The 16,947-nt window shown below is 37.3% G+C and overlaps 1 protein-coding gene across 2 annotated transcripts in view; it reads left to right on the plus strand.

Annotated features, from left to right (window-relative positions):
• The window catches only part of NF1 (neurofibromin 1), a 256,616-nt gene that overhangs the window by 217,937 nt on the left and 21,732 nt on the right, over positions 1 to 16,947 (plus strand). For both annotated transcript variants that reach the window (XM_004385390.1, XM_004385389.2), the window contains 11 exons: positions 626 to 766; positions 925 to 1,204; positions 1,642 to 1,856; positions 2,068 to 2,129; positions 2,283 to 2,397; positions 2,918 to 3,019; positions 7,477 to 7,617; positions 9,220 to 9,346; positions 10,828 to 10,959; positions 11,976 to 12,111; positions 13,671 to 13,828. In XM_004385390.1, coding sequence (XP_004385447.1) covers positions 626 to 766; positions 925 to 1,204; positions 1,642 to 1,856; positions 2,068 to 2,129; positions 2,283 to 2,397; positions 2,918 to 3,019; positions 7,477 to 7,617; positions 9,220 to 9,346; positions 10,828 to 10,959; positions 11,976 to 12,111; positions 13,671 to 13,828 — 1,609 coding nt within the window. The remainder of the gene's footprint in view (positions 1 to 625; positions 767 to 924; positions 1,205 to 1,641; positions 1,857 to 2,067; positions 2,130 to 2,282; positions 2,398 to 2,917; positions 3,020 to 7,476; positions 7,618 to 9,219; positions 9,347 to 10,827; positions 10,960 to 11,975; positions 12,112 to 13,670; positions 13,829 to 16,947) is intronic.

The raw sequence follows: 16,947 nt of genomic DNA on the forward strand, positions 1-16,947 counted from the left end.
AATTCTAAGTGCCCTTGGAACCAGTTTAATAGCCCTAGAAAACACCTCGCTTGGATATCATTTCCTATATTTTAAAATAATTGTTTTATATTGATCATACATCACTGTCTTACAAGAGCACAGGGATGCTTTGCAAGTGAACAAAGTTAGTATATCTAGAGATCTTAAATTTTGAATACCAATCTCTTAATCTCTGAAGGAATCAAGTGGATATCCTTACCCGTTTCTGGATATCTTATGACATTATGTTTGCTGACCAGAGCCAGTTGCTGCCGAGTCGATTCCATCGGTCAACTCACGGCGACTCCATGTGTATCAGAGTAGAACTCCATAGGGTTTTCAGTGGCTGATTTTTCAGAATTAGATTGCTAGGCGTTTCTGCTGACACACCTCTGGGTGTACTCGAACCTCCAACCTTTCCATTAGCACCCGAGTGCATTAGCTATTTGCACAAAAAACTGTCCATGTTTGCTGACAGGTCTCTAGATAAAACTTAGTACTTTGGAGACCTTCAGGTAAAATAGGATTTTCATGTCGATTGGGCCCCTTCTTGAATATTTTTAAATTAAAAATGAAGTTGGTAGAATGGTTAAAACATAAGTTTATTTTTCCTTTCTTCCATTAGATTACAGATCTGCTTGATGTTGTGCTAGACAGTTTCATCAAAACCAGTGCTACAGGTGGCTTGGGATCAATAAAAGCTGAGGTGATGGCAGATACTGCTGTAGCTTTGGCTTCTGGAAATGTGAAACTGGTTTCAAGCAAGGTAATCTTTTTTTCTTTGTCTTCTGGGCTATGGCATGATTTCTCAATTTGCAGGAGGTTTTTTGTTTTGTAACTAGTCGTTTCAAAGTTAAACTGAAATTTTCTGTGATAAAACTGTTTTTCATCCCCACATTTGTAAAAATTCTGCTTTTTTTCAAGGTCATTGGAAGGATGTGCAAAATAATTGACAAGACATGCTTATCTCCAACTCCTACGTTAGAACAGCATCTTATGTGGGATGATATTGCTATTTTAGCACGCTATATGCTGATGCTGTCCTTCAACAACTCTCTTGATGTGGCAGCTCATCTCCCCTATCTCTTCCATGTTGTTACTTTCTTAGTAGCAACAGGCCCCCTCTCCCTGAGAGCTTCCACACATGGGCTGGTCATTAATATCATTCACTCTCTGTGCACTTGTTCACAGCTTCATTTTAGTGGTAAGTTCCAGGAAAGAAATTTATGTTTTCACTAGCTCCTTTCTCCATTCATAATCATCGCGTGATAACCATAGATTATTTTATGTGCTAATTTAAGCCTGCAGTAATGAGATTAATATTATCAAAAAGAAAAAGTTACTTGGCATGAACTTCTATTCCATATCAAGCTGTAGTATAGATTTTCTATGCATGTTTGTCATGTAGACCCTCGTAAGTTGTACCATAAGCTAAAAACTTAGCATCAGTATATGGTGTTTATCACTAGTACTAATTTGTAGATAAATGGAACTAAAACAATCAGCATAATGTATGTAGAGGTTTGTTTGGGGAGCATGGTTGAGTAATTTTGATATGGTATTCACAGTTTCTAAATTAAAAATTTGGAATTAAAAAATGAATATCTTCAAAGTCTTTCCTTTTTCCTTTTTCTTTCACAGAAGAGACCAAGCAAGTTTTGAGACTCAGTTTGACAGAGTTCTCGTTACCCAAATTTTACTTACTGTTTGGCATTAGCAAAGTCAAGTCAGCTGCTGTCATCGCCTTCCGATCCAGCTACCGGGACAGGTCATTCTCACCTGGCTCCTATGAGAGGGAGACTTTTGCTTTGACATCCTTGGAAACAGTCACAGAAGCTCTGTTGGAGATCATGGAGGTATATCAGGCAACATAATAAGAAACTAAGTTAAATCATTTTTTTAAATCCAATAGTACTATATAGAAGAAATATTGGTTTATTCTGCTGTTTTGTACTTAATGTGTTTAAGTAAAAGCATGAAATGTGTTTCTCACTAACATGTACGCCATTATATTTGCTTCTAAAAACGTTTATGTACATAAACATAGTCAAAGTGTTCTTTGTCTAGGCATGTATGAGAGATATTCCAACATGCAAGTGGCTGGACCAGTGGACAGAACTAGCACAAAGGTATGTCCCAATTAAATACAAGTTGTAAAAGTATATATGTTGTTGAAAAGATAGATGTTACTGTATAATCAGTATTTTAAGTTATTACTTGTATATATGTGCATATATATGAGCACAAAATTTTCATAAGTTGTTTGGATCTTTTAATCGCAGATTTGCATTCCAGTATAATCCATCCCTGCAACCAAGAGCTCTTGTTGTCTTTGGCTGTATTAGCAAACGAGTGTCTCATGGGCAGATAAAGCAGATTATCCGTATTCTTAGCAAGGTAACCCCCCCCGCCAATATTTGTGACTCCCCAGTTGTGAAGCACATCTTCATTTTTCTAAAAGACATTTAAGTTTGAATTTAATAAAATGTTTTGTATGCTTCTTATTAAACCTTTTGAAAATGGGTTTTGATTGTTTATTGTAATTCTTTGAAGAAACCATCTCTAAAGAAGATATCTTAAAAGGAAAATAAATATTGTCTCTTTTGCTAAGCAAGTAGTCTTAATATTTTATCAGTTTGCAAAGCATTTAGTATATGGTAAGCCTTATATTAAATTACATAGTTTGCAATTACTGTATTAATGCCTGACATAATTAATATAGAAATATATAAAAAATAAGAAGCTAAATAATGCATTGAGCTAGTAAGGCCACCATAGCATTGGAAATAATTCTGGCACTTATTATTAAATAAGTTAATGTTAATTAACTGATTCTGAGATTGTGTTAACTACAGTTTAGGAGTTAATATTTTATTTCAATGAAAGTAAAATAAGGAATTCTGTTTTCCTAAAATAGGCACTTGAGAGTTGCTTAAAAGGACCTGATACTTACAACAGTCAAGTTCTGATAGAAGCTACAGTAATAGCACTAACCAAATTACAGCCACTTCTTAATAAGGTAATTACTGTATTAAAAATGAGTGCATTTATTTTAGGTATCGGTTTTAAATGTCGTTTTCTTTCGAAGAGTTCAGAAATAAGATTGAGAAGAAGTTACTAAGAAAAAGCTATAGTTAAAATGGAAATTCTTGTCACAAAGTTTGGCTATTTGAAGTATTTACATTAGAAGAAGAACAAGGAAGAGTAAGCTCTCAAGTGCTTGTAAGATTTTTTTTTTTTCTCATCAGTGCTAAAGGAAAGATAGGTATATATTCTTAATTCTTTTATCTAATAAATATTAACTGAGCATCTGTTATGTGCCAGGTACCGTTTTAGGTGCTAGGGATATAGTACTGAACAAAGCCAGTAAAATTCCCTGGCTTCACATTCTGGGGTGGGTGGATAATAAACAGAGTAAGCAGGACATCGTATGCTAGTTAGTGATCATTACAATGAAGAAGTGTAAATAAGAGAAAGATACACCTGGTCATCAGCGAGTTTGGGTGCTAGATGAAGATGATATTCAAACAGGGTAAAATGATGCAGCTACTATTTTAGGATGGTCTTAGCTTATCTCATCTGTGTGACCTTGAGTGGGTCATTTAACGTATCTGGACATCATGTTTCCACATTGATAAAATGTGTAAACTACACTAAATAACGGCATGGTACAATCTTCCAAGTTTAAAGTTGTATAATTCTGTGAATTGAGTACAAAGATATACCAGACATGAGAGAAATTACAGAGAAATGAGTATTTATTGTGTTCCTGGTTATGAGTTATATGTTCTACAAACATCCTAATTAATCCTAAATCATAAAAAATAGTTTCCTCATCTTTATGTATTTTCTTTTTTTCTTTTTCATTGTTGTTGATTTTGTATTTGCTGAGTCTTTATGTTTTTCTTGTTTTTTATTTTGATGTGTAGGATTGTTAGTTTCCTTGGTGGTTACCTTAATATTACCCCTATTTTTCTAAGTTTAAACCACTCTTATTTCTTTATATCACCTTGACTTCCTCTCCATATGAAAGATCTATGACTACATTTTTTTAGTCCTTTTTTTTTGTTTTAATATTGTCATCTTTTACATATTGATATCTCTGTTTCCCTATTTTCAGCGTTTTAGCTTTGATTTATTTTTGTGACTTCCCTGTCTGGGTTGATATCTGGTTGCTCTGTCCTGTGTTCTAGTCTTGGGTTGTTATCTGATATTATTGTTTTTCTAAACGAAGGACTCCCTTTAGTATTTCTTGTAGTTTTGGTTTGGTTTTTGCCAGTTCCCTAAACTTCTGTTTATCTGAAAATGCCCTAATTTTGCCATCGCATTTGAGAAACAGTTTTGCTGGACATATAATTCTTGGCTAGCAATTTTTTTTCTTCAAGGCTTTATATATGTCATCCCATTGCCTTCTTGCCTGCATGGTTTCTGCTGAGTAGTCCGAGCTTAATCTTATTGACTCTCCTTTGTAGATGATTTTTTGTTTATCCCTAGCTGCTCTTAAAATTCTCTCTTTATTTTTGGTTTTGGCAAGTTTTATTATATATGTCCTGGTGACTTTCCTTTGGGATCTACCTTATGTGGGGTTCGATGAGCATCTTGGATAGATATCTTGTTATCTTTCACAATATCAGGGAGGTTTTCTGACAAATCGTCAGTAATTCTCTGTATTTTCTGTTATCATACCCCCCCCCCCATTCTGGTACTCCAGTCACTCGTAGGTTATTCCTCTTGATAGAATCCCACGTAATTCTTAGGGTTTCTTCATTTTTTTTAAATTATCCGATTTTTCCTCAAATAAGTTGGTGTCAAGTGCTTTATCTTCAATCTCACTAATTCTGACTTCATTGCCTCAGTTCTTCTGCTGTGACTTTCTTTTGAGTTGTCTAATTCTGAAATTTTATTGTTAATCTTCTGGATTTCTGTTTGCTGTCTCTCTGTGGATTCTTGCAGCCTGTTAAATTTGTCGTTGTGCTTTTCTGTACTCTTTGTAAGTTCCTCTAATGCTTAGTCCGTGTGTTCCTTGGCTTGTTCTACATTTTGCCTGATATCTTGACAAGTTCTGTATATTAATCTTCTGTATTCTACCTCTAGTAATTCCAAGAAATTCTCTTTCTCCAGGAAATTCCTTGATTCTTTGTTTTGTGCGCTTGCTGAAGCCATCATGGTCTGTCTGTTTATGTAATTTGATATTGACTGTTGTCTCCAAGTCATCAATAAGTTATTATATTTATTTATTTTATGTTTGCTTACTCTGTCTTAGCTTCTTGTTTTGTTTTGATATGCCCAAATAGGCTGCTCATGTGAACTAGTTTGATTATTGGTGCTTTTGAAGCTCTAACATCCTGTCACCAGGTGGTTAGATCTGTTACTAGGTATGTGAGCCCAGGAGTCTGTTTACTTTTCTTGTATGGATTCAGTTCAGGTATCCAGATAGTTGGTCACCAAGTGTGTGGTGCAGGCTCTCACCTATAATCCTAGATGCACAGGGGTGATTGGAATAGGCACAGTTGTCTGGCTTCAGTAGGGGTCATGCGCTGTATAAGGCAGGGGGCTGATGGCTGCCCCGAGTGTCTGGGAGGAAAGCGTGTCCCTGTTCCCTAGAGTGCATAGGTGAGTGGGTTTTGTAGCCAGACTATGGGCACCCAGTGCTGTTGGCTGTAAGGACTGGGAGGCATTACTTATTCTTGGACCAGTGTCGCAGGTGGTGTGGGTGGAGCCACCAGTCCACAGACCTCTGATGTGGGTAGGTGAGGACCCTGCTTAATGGGCAGAGTGATGTCAAATGTCATGAACCTACCACTCCACCATATAGCTGATACAGTGAAGTTAGACTTCAGGTATATATCCTGTCGTGCTGTGCTAATGAGGGCCTACACTACTGAAATGGGCCAACACAGATCTATGCAGAGGTGAAGGGCCTTCAAAGTCTGTGGACCCCTTATGCCTGTGCCTAGGCAAAGGAGCTGTGCCTACCCTGAGTTCCCGGCTTAGGGTAGCTGGTAGATTATTTTCTCCTGTTTGTTAATTTGTTCCCCTTCCAAGGCTGGGAGAATGGCTCAGGGAGCCTGACGGGTCCTACTTCCGGCCCAGGGAAGGAGTCAATTGCTGAAGCCTGCTGAAGTGGGGGAGGGAGCAGGTAAATGGGAGAGAGGTTTTTCCTGAAGGGGGTGTTTTTTGATCCACGAGGTAGGTGAAACGCATGTACTTATCTTTTGCCGACTGAGTGCCAGTTTTCACTGGCTCTGGAGGCCTGAGCAGACTCTCCACTAGTTGGTCTCTCCCGACATGGAAAACCCATCCTGAACGCCGCTGCCCGCCTCACTGTGCATGCCAGCCAATCCAGCCCACAGTGTGCCGGCTCCCGCGGGTCAGGTCTGGCAACTCCTCGCTGTTTTTGAACCGTCTCTCCCTCCCTCTGCCACTCAGTCTGATTGCTCAACTTTATCTTTGATGTTTAGGGCTCCTAGATTGTCATATATAATCAGTTCACTAGTTTTTTCAGGTCTTTGTTATAAGAGGGACCACTGAAAGCGTCTGACTGCTCTGCCATCTTGGCCCCACCTCTCAGTTTCCTCATCTTATAAGTAAAAATGAGACTCAGGCTAATTAATTTGCCCAAGATCGCATACCTAATAAATGACAAACCCATGATTCTAATTTAGGGCTGTCTGACTCTAACGTCCATTTATTTTCACACACACCACACTGCTAAATGAGAATTACTAAAAAATGAAATTTTTAATTCAGAGCAGAGATTACTGGTAAAAGTGACAAGAAAGCTGAAAAGGTAGAGTTTAAACTAAACTTAAAGAGATAGGTAGGGTTTAGTGTAGGCAGAGCAAAGAGGGGAAAGCCTTGAGCAGCAAAGGTACAGTGGTAGGATTGTACAGGAATGCTGGGACAATGGAGGCATGGTGGGCAGATCATTCTATTGGAATGGAGAAACTATTCAGGAGTGTAATAGGAGGGAAACATTGTAAAGATTAGATAGAACTAACCTAGCCTTCAGTATTCCTTAGAAAGGAGTTTAGAAATCTACCTATTAACTTTTACGTGACAAAAGTAGAACTTGGAAAGATCATTCTGGAGGGCTTATGTACAGCAAATTGGAGTAGGGAGAAATTGGAGGCAAAAAGAGTCCACATTTAGAATAAAGAAGGTTGACTTGGGACAGTGTCATTAGCAGTAAGAAAGAATTGGCAGATGCAAAAGGAACTACTCTGGGAGAATCAACAAAACTTGATGCATGGATTTGGGAATCAAAGGGATGCTAAGATTCTCAGCCTGGCCAACAGTGTCTTTAGTTATGCTCATGAAAAAGATGAAGAACTTACCCGATATATTTGCTTTCCTCAAAAAGGAAAACATGAATAATTTGGGTAGATAACACGCGTCGTTTTATACTGCAGTGTGTTTTGAGTGAGATTATTGCATGATTCAGTTTACTAACCTGGAACATGCGTACTTTGCCAGGATTCCCCTCTGCACAAAGCCCTCTTTTGGGTAGCTGTGGCTGTGCTGCAACTTGATGAGGTCAACTTGTACTCAGCAGGCACTGCACTTCTTGAACAAAACCTACACACCTTAGACAGTCTCCGGATATTCAATGACAAGGTAAGTATGCTTTCCCTTGGGATTACTAGATTATTCACATCTAGAACTCTTCCGTGTGATATTGTTGTTTCTCTTTTAAAATCGGTAGAGAACTATAAATATTAATTTCTAGGATACAGTTTATTGTGAGTATAGTTCCTTACCAGCGCATTAAAAAACTATTTAATGCATATTTTCTATATAAAAATAGCATAAAATAGTACTGGCCCATTACTAATAAAACAGTAAGGGAACAAATAATACTGGGTGGTGCAGATGGTTAAGCGCTCAACTACTAGCTGAAAGGTTGGTGGTTCAGACGTACCCAGAGGCATCTCAGAAGACAGGCCTGGTGGTCTGCTTCCGAAAGGTCACAGCCTTGAAAACCCTATGGAGCACAGTTCTACTTTGACACACATGGGGTCGCCATGAGTTGGACTCAGTGGGCACTTACAGCAAGGTTAGTACTCTCCACCCCCTCATTTCACATATGAAGAAACAGTCTAAAAAGCTTATTTTTATTGAATAATAGTACTTAATGAAAAGTGGGCATAGTTAGAAGCAGATGAGGAGGTTGGAGAATCTAAAGGGAACTCTTGGGTCCTTAATTTTACTAGTTATTTGTTTTGCTTAATCTCACTTTAAAACACATCATTAACATCCCTCGTAACATTTATCAACCATAATTGAGGTTGGATTTTGGTCTGCAAAGTAAAGAGAGAAGGAGGGAATAAAACAGTATGAAATTATGCTTTTTTTGTCTTTGGAGAAGAATGGGAGAGTCTAGGAGAAAAAAAGGACCTTTTCTTGTTCTTAAGATAGATGGGTGTATATACCAAGAGATTTGCTTGAAGAGAAGTTATCTGAGCTCTGAGTAGAAAGAAACAAGGGGAGAGCAGGACCATGGCCTTACTTAAGTGGCTTTAATGGTTAGGTACTGGGTCTAACCAGACGTGGTGTGGACCTAGAAGAGCTGGAAACAAAATTTTAAAGGTGAAGAGACCTTGAAATTTATTAGTCAAAATAGAAGGAAACGAAGTTATTCGTCCATGTTTGTACGTCTGATTTGGGCCTAGAACCCCTCTTTCCTAATTCCCTTTGCTCTTTTCTGGCGTTGTCTTGGGACATTGGTGGTCAGGATGATACTTAGCTATTGGCTGTTTATATGTAAAGAGTATCTGCAAATGACATTTGGTGTTTATCTCTCAGGAGTACCTGCTTTGGTGTTTTCATTGCCACAACAGTCCAGTAGCAGGAGTCAATATGGAATATAGTGCCCCAGGATACTAGGAATCAGAATTAACAAAGCTTTATTTAAAGCCACCAGGATGTAAATTGTAAATTTACTTTTCCTTGCAAATTAAAGCTATTTCCATATTGTACTGTTTTATAATTTATATACTTGACTCTGTTGTATTGATTAATTTATAGTACCTTAAGTGTTCTTTAGGGCTTTCTGTAGTCATCTGAAAATAGTATCTCTCAACTGGAAAGGATTACTTATTTTGTCAATTTGTTGAACTCTTGTTAGTTTGTTGAACACAAACTAAAGCCAGTAAGTGATCCTTTAAGGAAAGCTCCTGTGTGAACCCATGAACCATTTCATGATTGTCTTTAATATAGAGTCCAGAGGAAGTGTTTATGGCAATCCGGAATCCTCTGGAATGGCACTGCAAGCAGATGGATCATTTTGTTGGACTCAATTTCAACTCTAACTTTAACTTTGCACTGGTCGGGCACCTCTTAAAAGGTAAAAGTTATGTTAGAATATTTTTATGAAGTAGTATAAAGAAGCTAGAAGTAATGAAAAGGATTCTGTTTAGAAGTAATTTGGTCCATCTGTCTTACTTTAAATGCAAACTATGTCTGTCTTACTCAGTTATGTTTTGTTCAGTATGTATTTTAATAGAGCCGAAATTCCATGTCACACATCAGATTTCTTTTAAAAAGCAAGAGTTGATTATTAGTAAAATGCCTAGGTGCTGAATCTTCTTATATCTGTATTATTAGTAGTAGTACTTAAGTATTTTGTTAATTTCCAAAATAAGACAGACTACAAATCACTAAGTGTTATTTAAGTAACTTGTATTGAAAAATGTTATCTTAGAGATTTGATCACAGATTGTCTTCAACTTGTTTCTAGTTTATTGTTGATAAGTGCCATTATCATATGCCATAGAACCTCATCTTGCTGGTACCTCCTCCCTGCCCACACTTCCAGATTTCTGTATTGCTTATAGCCAGTGCTCACCAGCTATTCCTCAGAGCCAGCTGTTCACTTCCTAACTCCGCTTTACTCTCCACTGCTGACTTCACTGTGCTTTAGTTTTGATATATTAATGTGGGGTAGTCATGGTCAGAGACTATGGTTAACAGGGATAGCATATAGTGCTGGTTCATTCAGGGGCAGAAGCAGTAAGGCCTTAGATAAGGAGTTGGCATTAAACAGTAGTCTTAAGCAGCACTGGATTTGGCCACAATAGAGAAGCTAGAGCTTGAGTCTATAGTTTTGTATCAATTTAAATAACTATGAGGATTGAGGGATCATGGAGGTTCCCCCAGTTTTTACCTGATGTATATGCATACAAACATACATCCATGACTGTGAATGCGTGCGTTTGATTTCACCGCCTCATAAATTCATGAAATTACTACAAAAAATACTGACAGTTTTAATCTCTAAGCCAAACAGGGGTATTTTTAGTGTTCAAATCCCCTGTTTTAAAATGGAGCAACATTATTAAAACATGGCCGAAGATCAAACTTATGCTCTAATCAACCCTGTTCTTTAAGCTCTTAGAGCATATACTTGCTATGTCATTGTTTTTTTTTTTTTTTTCTGTCGTTTTCCTTTTTATTAAAAAAAATGAAGCAAAAGAAATCTTAAGGTAAACTCTAATACATAGATTTAAAAAAAAAAAAAAACAAAAAAACCCTGCACTGCTTTGAGGAGTGGAAGATCGAAAACACCGTTATCTTTTCTAACTTCCCTGTTCCAGGGAAAATTATTCTATCCTATGCATTTTGGGCGCTTAATCATTTATGTACTTAAGTAACTATTCACATATGTATGTTTTATCTTTCCAAATAGCTATTCTTGGGAGGCAGGAGTTATCCCTTATACTTCTTTATATGCCCTTTAGTGCCTTGCAGAGTTGCTGGCGATGGAATAAGAACTAAACAAATACTTGTTGAAATAATTAACTTCTTGTTTGTTTTTATTTTTTGTAGGGTACAGGCATCCTTCACCTGCCATTGTTGCAAGAACGGTCAGAATTTTGCATACATTGCTAACTCTGGTTAACAAACATAGGAATTGTGACAAATTCGAGGTGAATACCCAGAGCGTGGCTTACTTAGCAGGTAAAAACACAAAATAGACAAAATCATTCTTACCACATCTGTATCTAAGGATCACGGAAAAGATTGAAATACCCGTGGGTCCTTCAGCTGACTGTTTGGTAGGGTAAAGAGTTTACAGCCCAGTCCTATGGTGGTGTTGAAATTTTTTAAAATTCTTCCCAAACATTTTTGCTTAGGAAAGAATGTGCATTAGTGTCTGAAATGTGTTCCCTTTGTCATTCTTGGTTAAAGAAGCTACAGTGGCACACAGTTGTCTGTCATTAAATCTAACCACCTCAGCCCTAGCATCTTGGGCCTTTAAGCAGCCCTCCTGATTCAGTCCTCTTTCTCTAAAGTTTGTAAGCCTTATTGTTTATTACTTCTGCAAATGGATGGGCTATTTTAAGCTAATCTGCTTGCCATCTCCTACAAGTGACTTTCTGCCCCTTTTATATTTGTTTCTTAGGCTGTTTGTTCTACCTGGAATGTCTGCCCCATCTCCACCACTCCATTAACCTTCCTGTTTGCTCTTAAACTTGATCCGTGTTTGTCTACTCACCAACACTTAGCACTTACGTATAATATGTTTCTTTAAAATAGTCGTGTAATGGAAAGTGCTGACACCCAATTTAGCAGACTTCAGTTTCTGGGAACTTTTTTTGTGTGAACCGTAGGACCTTGGGTAAATCATTTAACATCTTAGAACACTTTTTCCTCATCTAGAAAATGGACTTTATACCTGCCCTGCCTACTTTTTGTGTTTGTTGAGATCAAATATGTATTAAAGCATTTGACAGATACACAGTGTTTTATTAAATCTGTTTGTGTATATTTCACATTTATGTACAGTCTTTCAAAATACATCAAAAGCAAGTCTACCCTGTGTGTCTTGTATCCTTAAACCTCACAGTCTGTAAGGCTCTTTACATGTGTGTTGAATAGCTATTATCCACCGTAGGAGGTTGTAAGGAGTATCCTGTTTTAAGTCACACTCCTGATTTGTTAAATTTTCACGTCTGCCTTCTTTTTTCTCTTAGCTTTACTCACAGTGTCTGAGGAGGTTCGAAGTCGCTGCAGCCTAAAACATAGAAAATCACTTCTTCTTACTGATATTTCAATGGAAAATGTTCCTATGGACACATATCCCATTCATCAGGGTGATCCTAACTATAGGTAAGTGGACTTGTTCTCCCATAATTACATAATTATCAGGTTTCAGTTTTCCATGCTAATGGAAGAAAGCAGTAGAGTACTCTAGAAGGTAATATAAAGGGGAATGAGAGATAATTTAGGAAGAACGTGTAAATCAAAACTCATTTTGTAAATTTGCAGTACTTTATGGGGGTTAATAATAGGAAAGTTATATTATTTTTGTTCTAGTCTAGTTGGGCTAATATTAACATTAGTTGCCTCTCTTAAGCATAAACCAGTTCAAGAGGAGAAGAGATGGTCTTGAAAATACTAGGTTGTAGAAAAGGGCCTGGGATGAAACTAACATGAAATAAGCAACATTGTATGATAGAAATGTAAGCAATATGCTTAATGATAGAAAACTTCCCTATACAAATTTGTAAAAACACACACATGCTGAGATATTTGTTGTGTTTATTCATATCACACTAAAGTTATTAAGTTTCCTTTGGTACAGATCTAGATTATTAAATCATCAAATTATGTCCACTGTTTTACGTGGTTTTGGGTGGTATGTTTTTCACTAAAACATGCAACTTAACATATTTTTTCCACAAATAACTTGCTCACATAAATAACATGCCCACACATGTAACGCACATGCAAATAACGCACAAGGAGGTTGTGCAGTTGGTGAAAAACGTATAAGGTGTGCGTTATTTGCATAAAAATACAGTATATGAAAATCTCCCTGATAATGATATCATTTGGGGACTTTTCTAGATTTTTAATTAAATGAAAGTGTCTTTAAGGTTTAAGTACAGTGTTGAACACAGAAAAACAATCTTCTATTTGTATCATTCAATTTATCAACATCCTACTTCTTGATAAAAAGCCCTCAACAATTTCCCACTGAAATTTTAATGTTTGCGTAAGTTTTTCCAGGCGTATTGGTTTTTGATGATCTTATTCTTCAGTCAGGAGCCCTAGTGATGTAGTGGTTAAGCACTCGGCTGCTGGCCAGAAGGCCAGCGATTCAAACCCACCAGCTACTCCGTGGGAGAAAGATGGGACAGTCTGCTTCCAAAAAGATTACAGCCTTGTTGCTCAGTGAGGCAGTTCTACTCTGTCCTATAGGGTCGCTGTGAGTTGGAATTAACTCATCTGGACAGCAGGTTCAGTTTATTTTTCAGTGGTTATCATGATTATATTTTCTTGAGGAAACATGCCCTTTTTACTATGGGAAGGAGAAAGTGAGCTTGCCTGTGTTCGTCTATCAAAGTGTAAATTAAGTTTGATTTCCTTAATTTTTAAACCAAGAACAAAATTGCATATATATACTTGATTTGCCCTGATTAAAAAATTAATGCAGTACAGTTCTGTTCAGCGTTTGGCAAGTACCTACTATATACAAGATGCCATGGCAAGAATGTTGATACTTCCTGGAGATACATTAAAAGTTTGTACTTTAAAGCCCCTTGAAGTGCTGTTTTAAAATTGATTATTGTCATTGGGAAATGGGACTACTCAAAAGGGGCAAACGGTGATTGTATTTGTCATCGTGTTAATTAATTAATTCTTGATTCATTTAAATCTTTCAGGACACTAAAGGAGAATCAGCCATGGTCCTCTCCCAAAGGTTCTGAAGGCTACCTTGCAGCCACCTATCCAACTGTGGGCCAGACCAGTCCCCGAGCTAGGAAATCCATGAGCTTGGATATGGGGCAGCCTTCCCAGGCCAACACTAAGAAGTTACTTGGTTAGTTTATCATAAGTTATAAAGATATTTTCTTTTTTTGTTAATTTGAAAAACAGATACTTACTTTCACTCTTGGAAAATGATTTGAAGCTGTTCAGTGTTAGCGAGTTTTTCTGTTTGGATTTAGCAAAGTCTTTGATGCCAGTTATAAAAGAGTTTGATAGATCAGTTAAGCCGTATCAGTTAAGATAAAGGAATGAGAATGAGATCTTGAAACAGTCTTTTCCTGATTTGTAGACTAAACAGGTGGCTCCCTTGTTTTGTTTTTCCTTAGCCAGGCAGCAGGGAAATGGGAGTAGGAGAGACTTTAGATGCTTATGAGAAAGGAAGAGTCTTGCTACTCTGTGGTGCCAGGCCTTCAATGATATAATATTTCCTGAAGTTGTCGTCTGAAAACAGAATACATCAATATAGTATGAAGCTGTAGAAACACTCTTTGTCAGCTTTTGTTTGAAAAGACAGAGTGGTAAGATAATGTATTTTTAGATTACCATGAGAAGATGTGAGTCTTTAAAGTTAAGATTGCTCATTTACATCAGCATTTGTCAGTGAGAAGTACACCTAAAATGCTGTAGAACTCTTCTCCTTTTCAATAACTGAAAGTAAATTAATGAAAGATCCACGGATCCCACCTCACCACCGAGGAAATGCAGAGGTGCTCTTATACTCCTTTGACGAAAATTTGAATTGTTACTGGTATATTAGTATTTCAGTGACCAACATAGAATGGCTAAGTGAGTTTCAGTGGGCTATGCAAGCATATTTGAATATCTTTAGGTATTGGGAAAATGTTTGTGTTCATGAGGAAATCAGTGAACAATCGGTCACTAAGCTGTGAACTAAGTAACCTGCCAGTGAACTGTGAAATAGAAACCCGAATGTAATCACTGTGAATAGTCACATAGGTCTGTTAGCTTTTGTTTAAGTTTTCTTCCTTTAATACTTTTACCGTAATCTTCTAGGAGTTTCCTGGTTACTTTGTGTTCTGTAATTCTGGGTTTTCATGCCAAGGAAGTTATAAATGAAGAACTAACCTCAGAGAAAATCCAGTTTTAAATTCACTCAACCCGTGTGCTAGATGAAAAAGATATGACAAAGACTTATAATCAGCTAATTATAACAGCCTTCCTAGGTGCCATTACAGTAATATGGATAGTTGGCTGTGCTCAGAGAGAGGGGACACCTGAGGATCTGGAGAAATTAGGAAAAACTGCAGAGAGGATATAACATTTGAGCTGGGTCTTGAAGATGTAACGATTGCTCACCAGGTAGATGCAGGATAAGGAAAGGCATTCAAGAGCAGGGGAATAGCACAAATAAAGAAAAGTCAGGGAAAGCAATTGGCACATATAATAAGACATTAACTGTAACTGGATCATAGGAAATGGGGGAGAAAATGAGGCTAGAGAAGGGTTGAAACTAGATTGTAAAAGACTTTATGCCATGTTAAGAATTTAGCCTTATCGTACCAACAGAGATCTTTAAGCAGGGGAAGGACGTGACCAAGTCTTCATTTTTGGAAAGTTTTTCTGGCAGCAAATGTGGGGAAGTAGGAAGAGATTTTTGGCAAAGGGGCCAATTAAGAGATGGATGCAGCAGTCCAGGCCAAAAAAAAAAAAAAAAAAAGTAGGCCTGCAATTGTAAGGCAAGAGCAATGGGAGAATAGAGAACAGAAATCAGGTTTGGGATAGATTTCTGAAGTAGAATGGACAAGAGTTAGTGCCTGATTGATTGGGGCAGGTAGAGAGTGAGAAGGCTCTGAAGAATGTCAGAAGTTTCTAGCTTCAAAGACTGCCTGGATAATGACTTCATTCATAGAGATTGAGACTAACATGTTTGCAGTACAGGATAGATTTAGGTCGATTGATACACGATATTTGAGACCCCTTCAGGATATCTAGGAGCATATATCCAGAGGTTAAATGCAAAGATGTATCTAGAATTCAGAAAAGAGATGTAGCATATTTCATTAGCTCACAGGTAGTTGAAGCTATTGGAGTGGAAGGAGATCCCACAGGAAGAATATAGAGAGTGTAAATAAAAAGAAAGAATGAGAACAGTAGGAAAACTAAATGTAGAGAGTGAAGTTCTGATCACATACATTATGTTAAGCACTAACTGGTTGTTAGAAAACCTGAGTTTTTAGTTTAGTCTGATTGTTAGCTGGGTCTCTAGCCATGTGACCTCAGGCTGATCACTTAGCTGCTTATGGCTTCTTCAGTTTACATGTGGGTGAAATGAAGAGGTAGGACTAGATCATTTTGGGCTGTTAAATTATTTAGCCTTGATATTTATGACTATGTATTATGAATATTAGTATTAATACTTGAGGTTTTAGAACATTATGTGTCTCAAGTGTTCAATTGTCAAATTTTATTGTATTGGCTTCAGTTCTGGCTTTTATAAATAATACCATGAAAAGGATTCCAGGGTTGTTCTTACAGCTGCGCCAAGAAGTTACCACCCTTGAATGTAAAGAACAGTAATATATATGTTCCAAATAATCTGGTTTCAATACTTTTTACCTTAAATAAGAGGGAGAAGAATTAAAATAAAACTCTGATTTTACCAAAGTTTGGAAATTAGTCATATGTTCATTCACGGCACCAGCAGAATTTTTTTAATTGAAAATGCTCTTCAGACATAATTGATCTTTGCTACTGAGCAGTGCATGCCTCTGTATTTATTATCAATAATTGTGCTTGTTGTGGAGTTTGGCTTACCTCCAGTTTAGTGAATGTAATTTCAGTTTAATATGGGGCAGTAAGGTACATCCTGTCTTGAAATGGAAAGCTGTGTAGCCAAAACCCTTTGAAGAATGGAGAATAAAGGAGAGAAACTCTACTCCAGGTATATGTTTGACTTTCTTTGGGTCCTTAAGTGATAGCTTAAATGCTTTACGTGCAAATATTTTCTTTTAAAATATTCCTATTCAGGGACTAATGAGGCACAGCAGTCCAGGGACAAGGACTAGAAGGCAGAAGGGGACAGGAAAGCTGGTGATAGGGAACCCAAGGTTAAGTAAGGATAGTGTTGATGTGTTGTGAGGTTGTTAACCATTGTCATAGGGCAACATGTGTACTAACTGTTTAATGAGAAGCTATTTTGTTCTGTAAACC

Source organism: Trichechus manatus, unplaced genomic scaffold (assembly GCF_000243295.1).
Source record: "Trichechus manatus latirostris isolate Lorelei unplaced genomic scaffold, TriManLat1.0 scaffold00138, whole genome shotgun sequence".
NCBI classification, from domain to species: domain Eukaryota; kingdom Metazoa; phylum Chordata; class Mammalia; order Sirenia; family Trichechidae; genus Trichechus; species Trichechus manatus.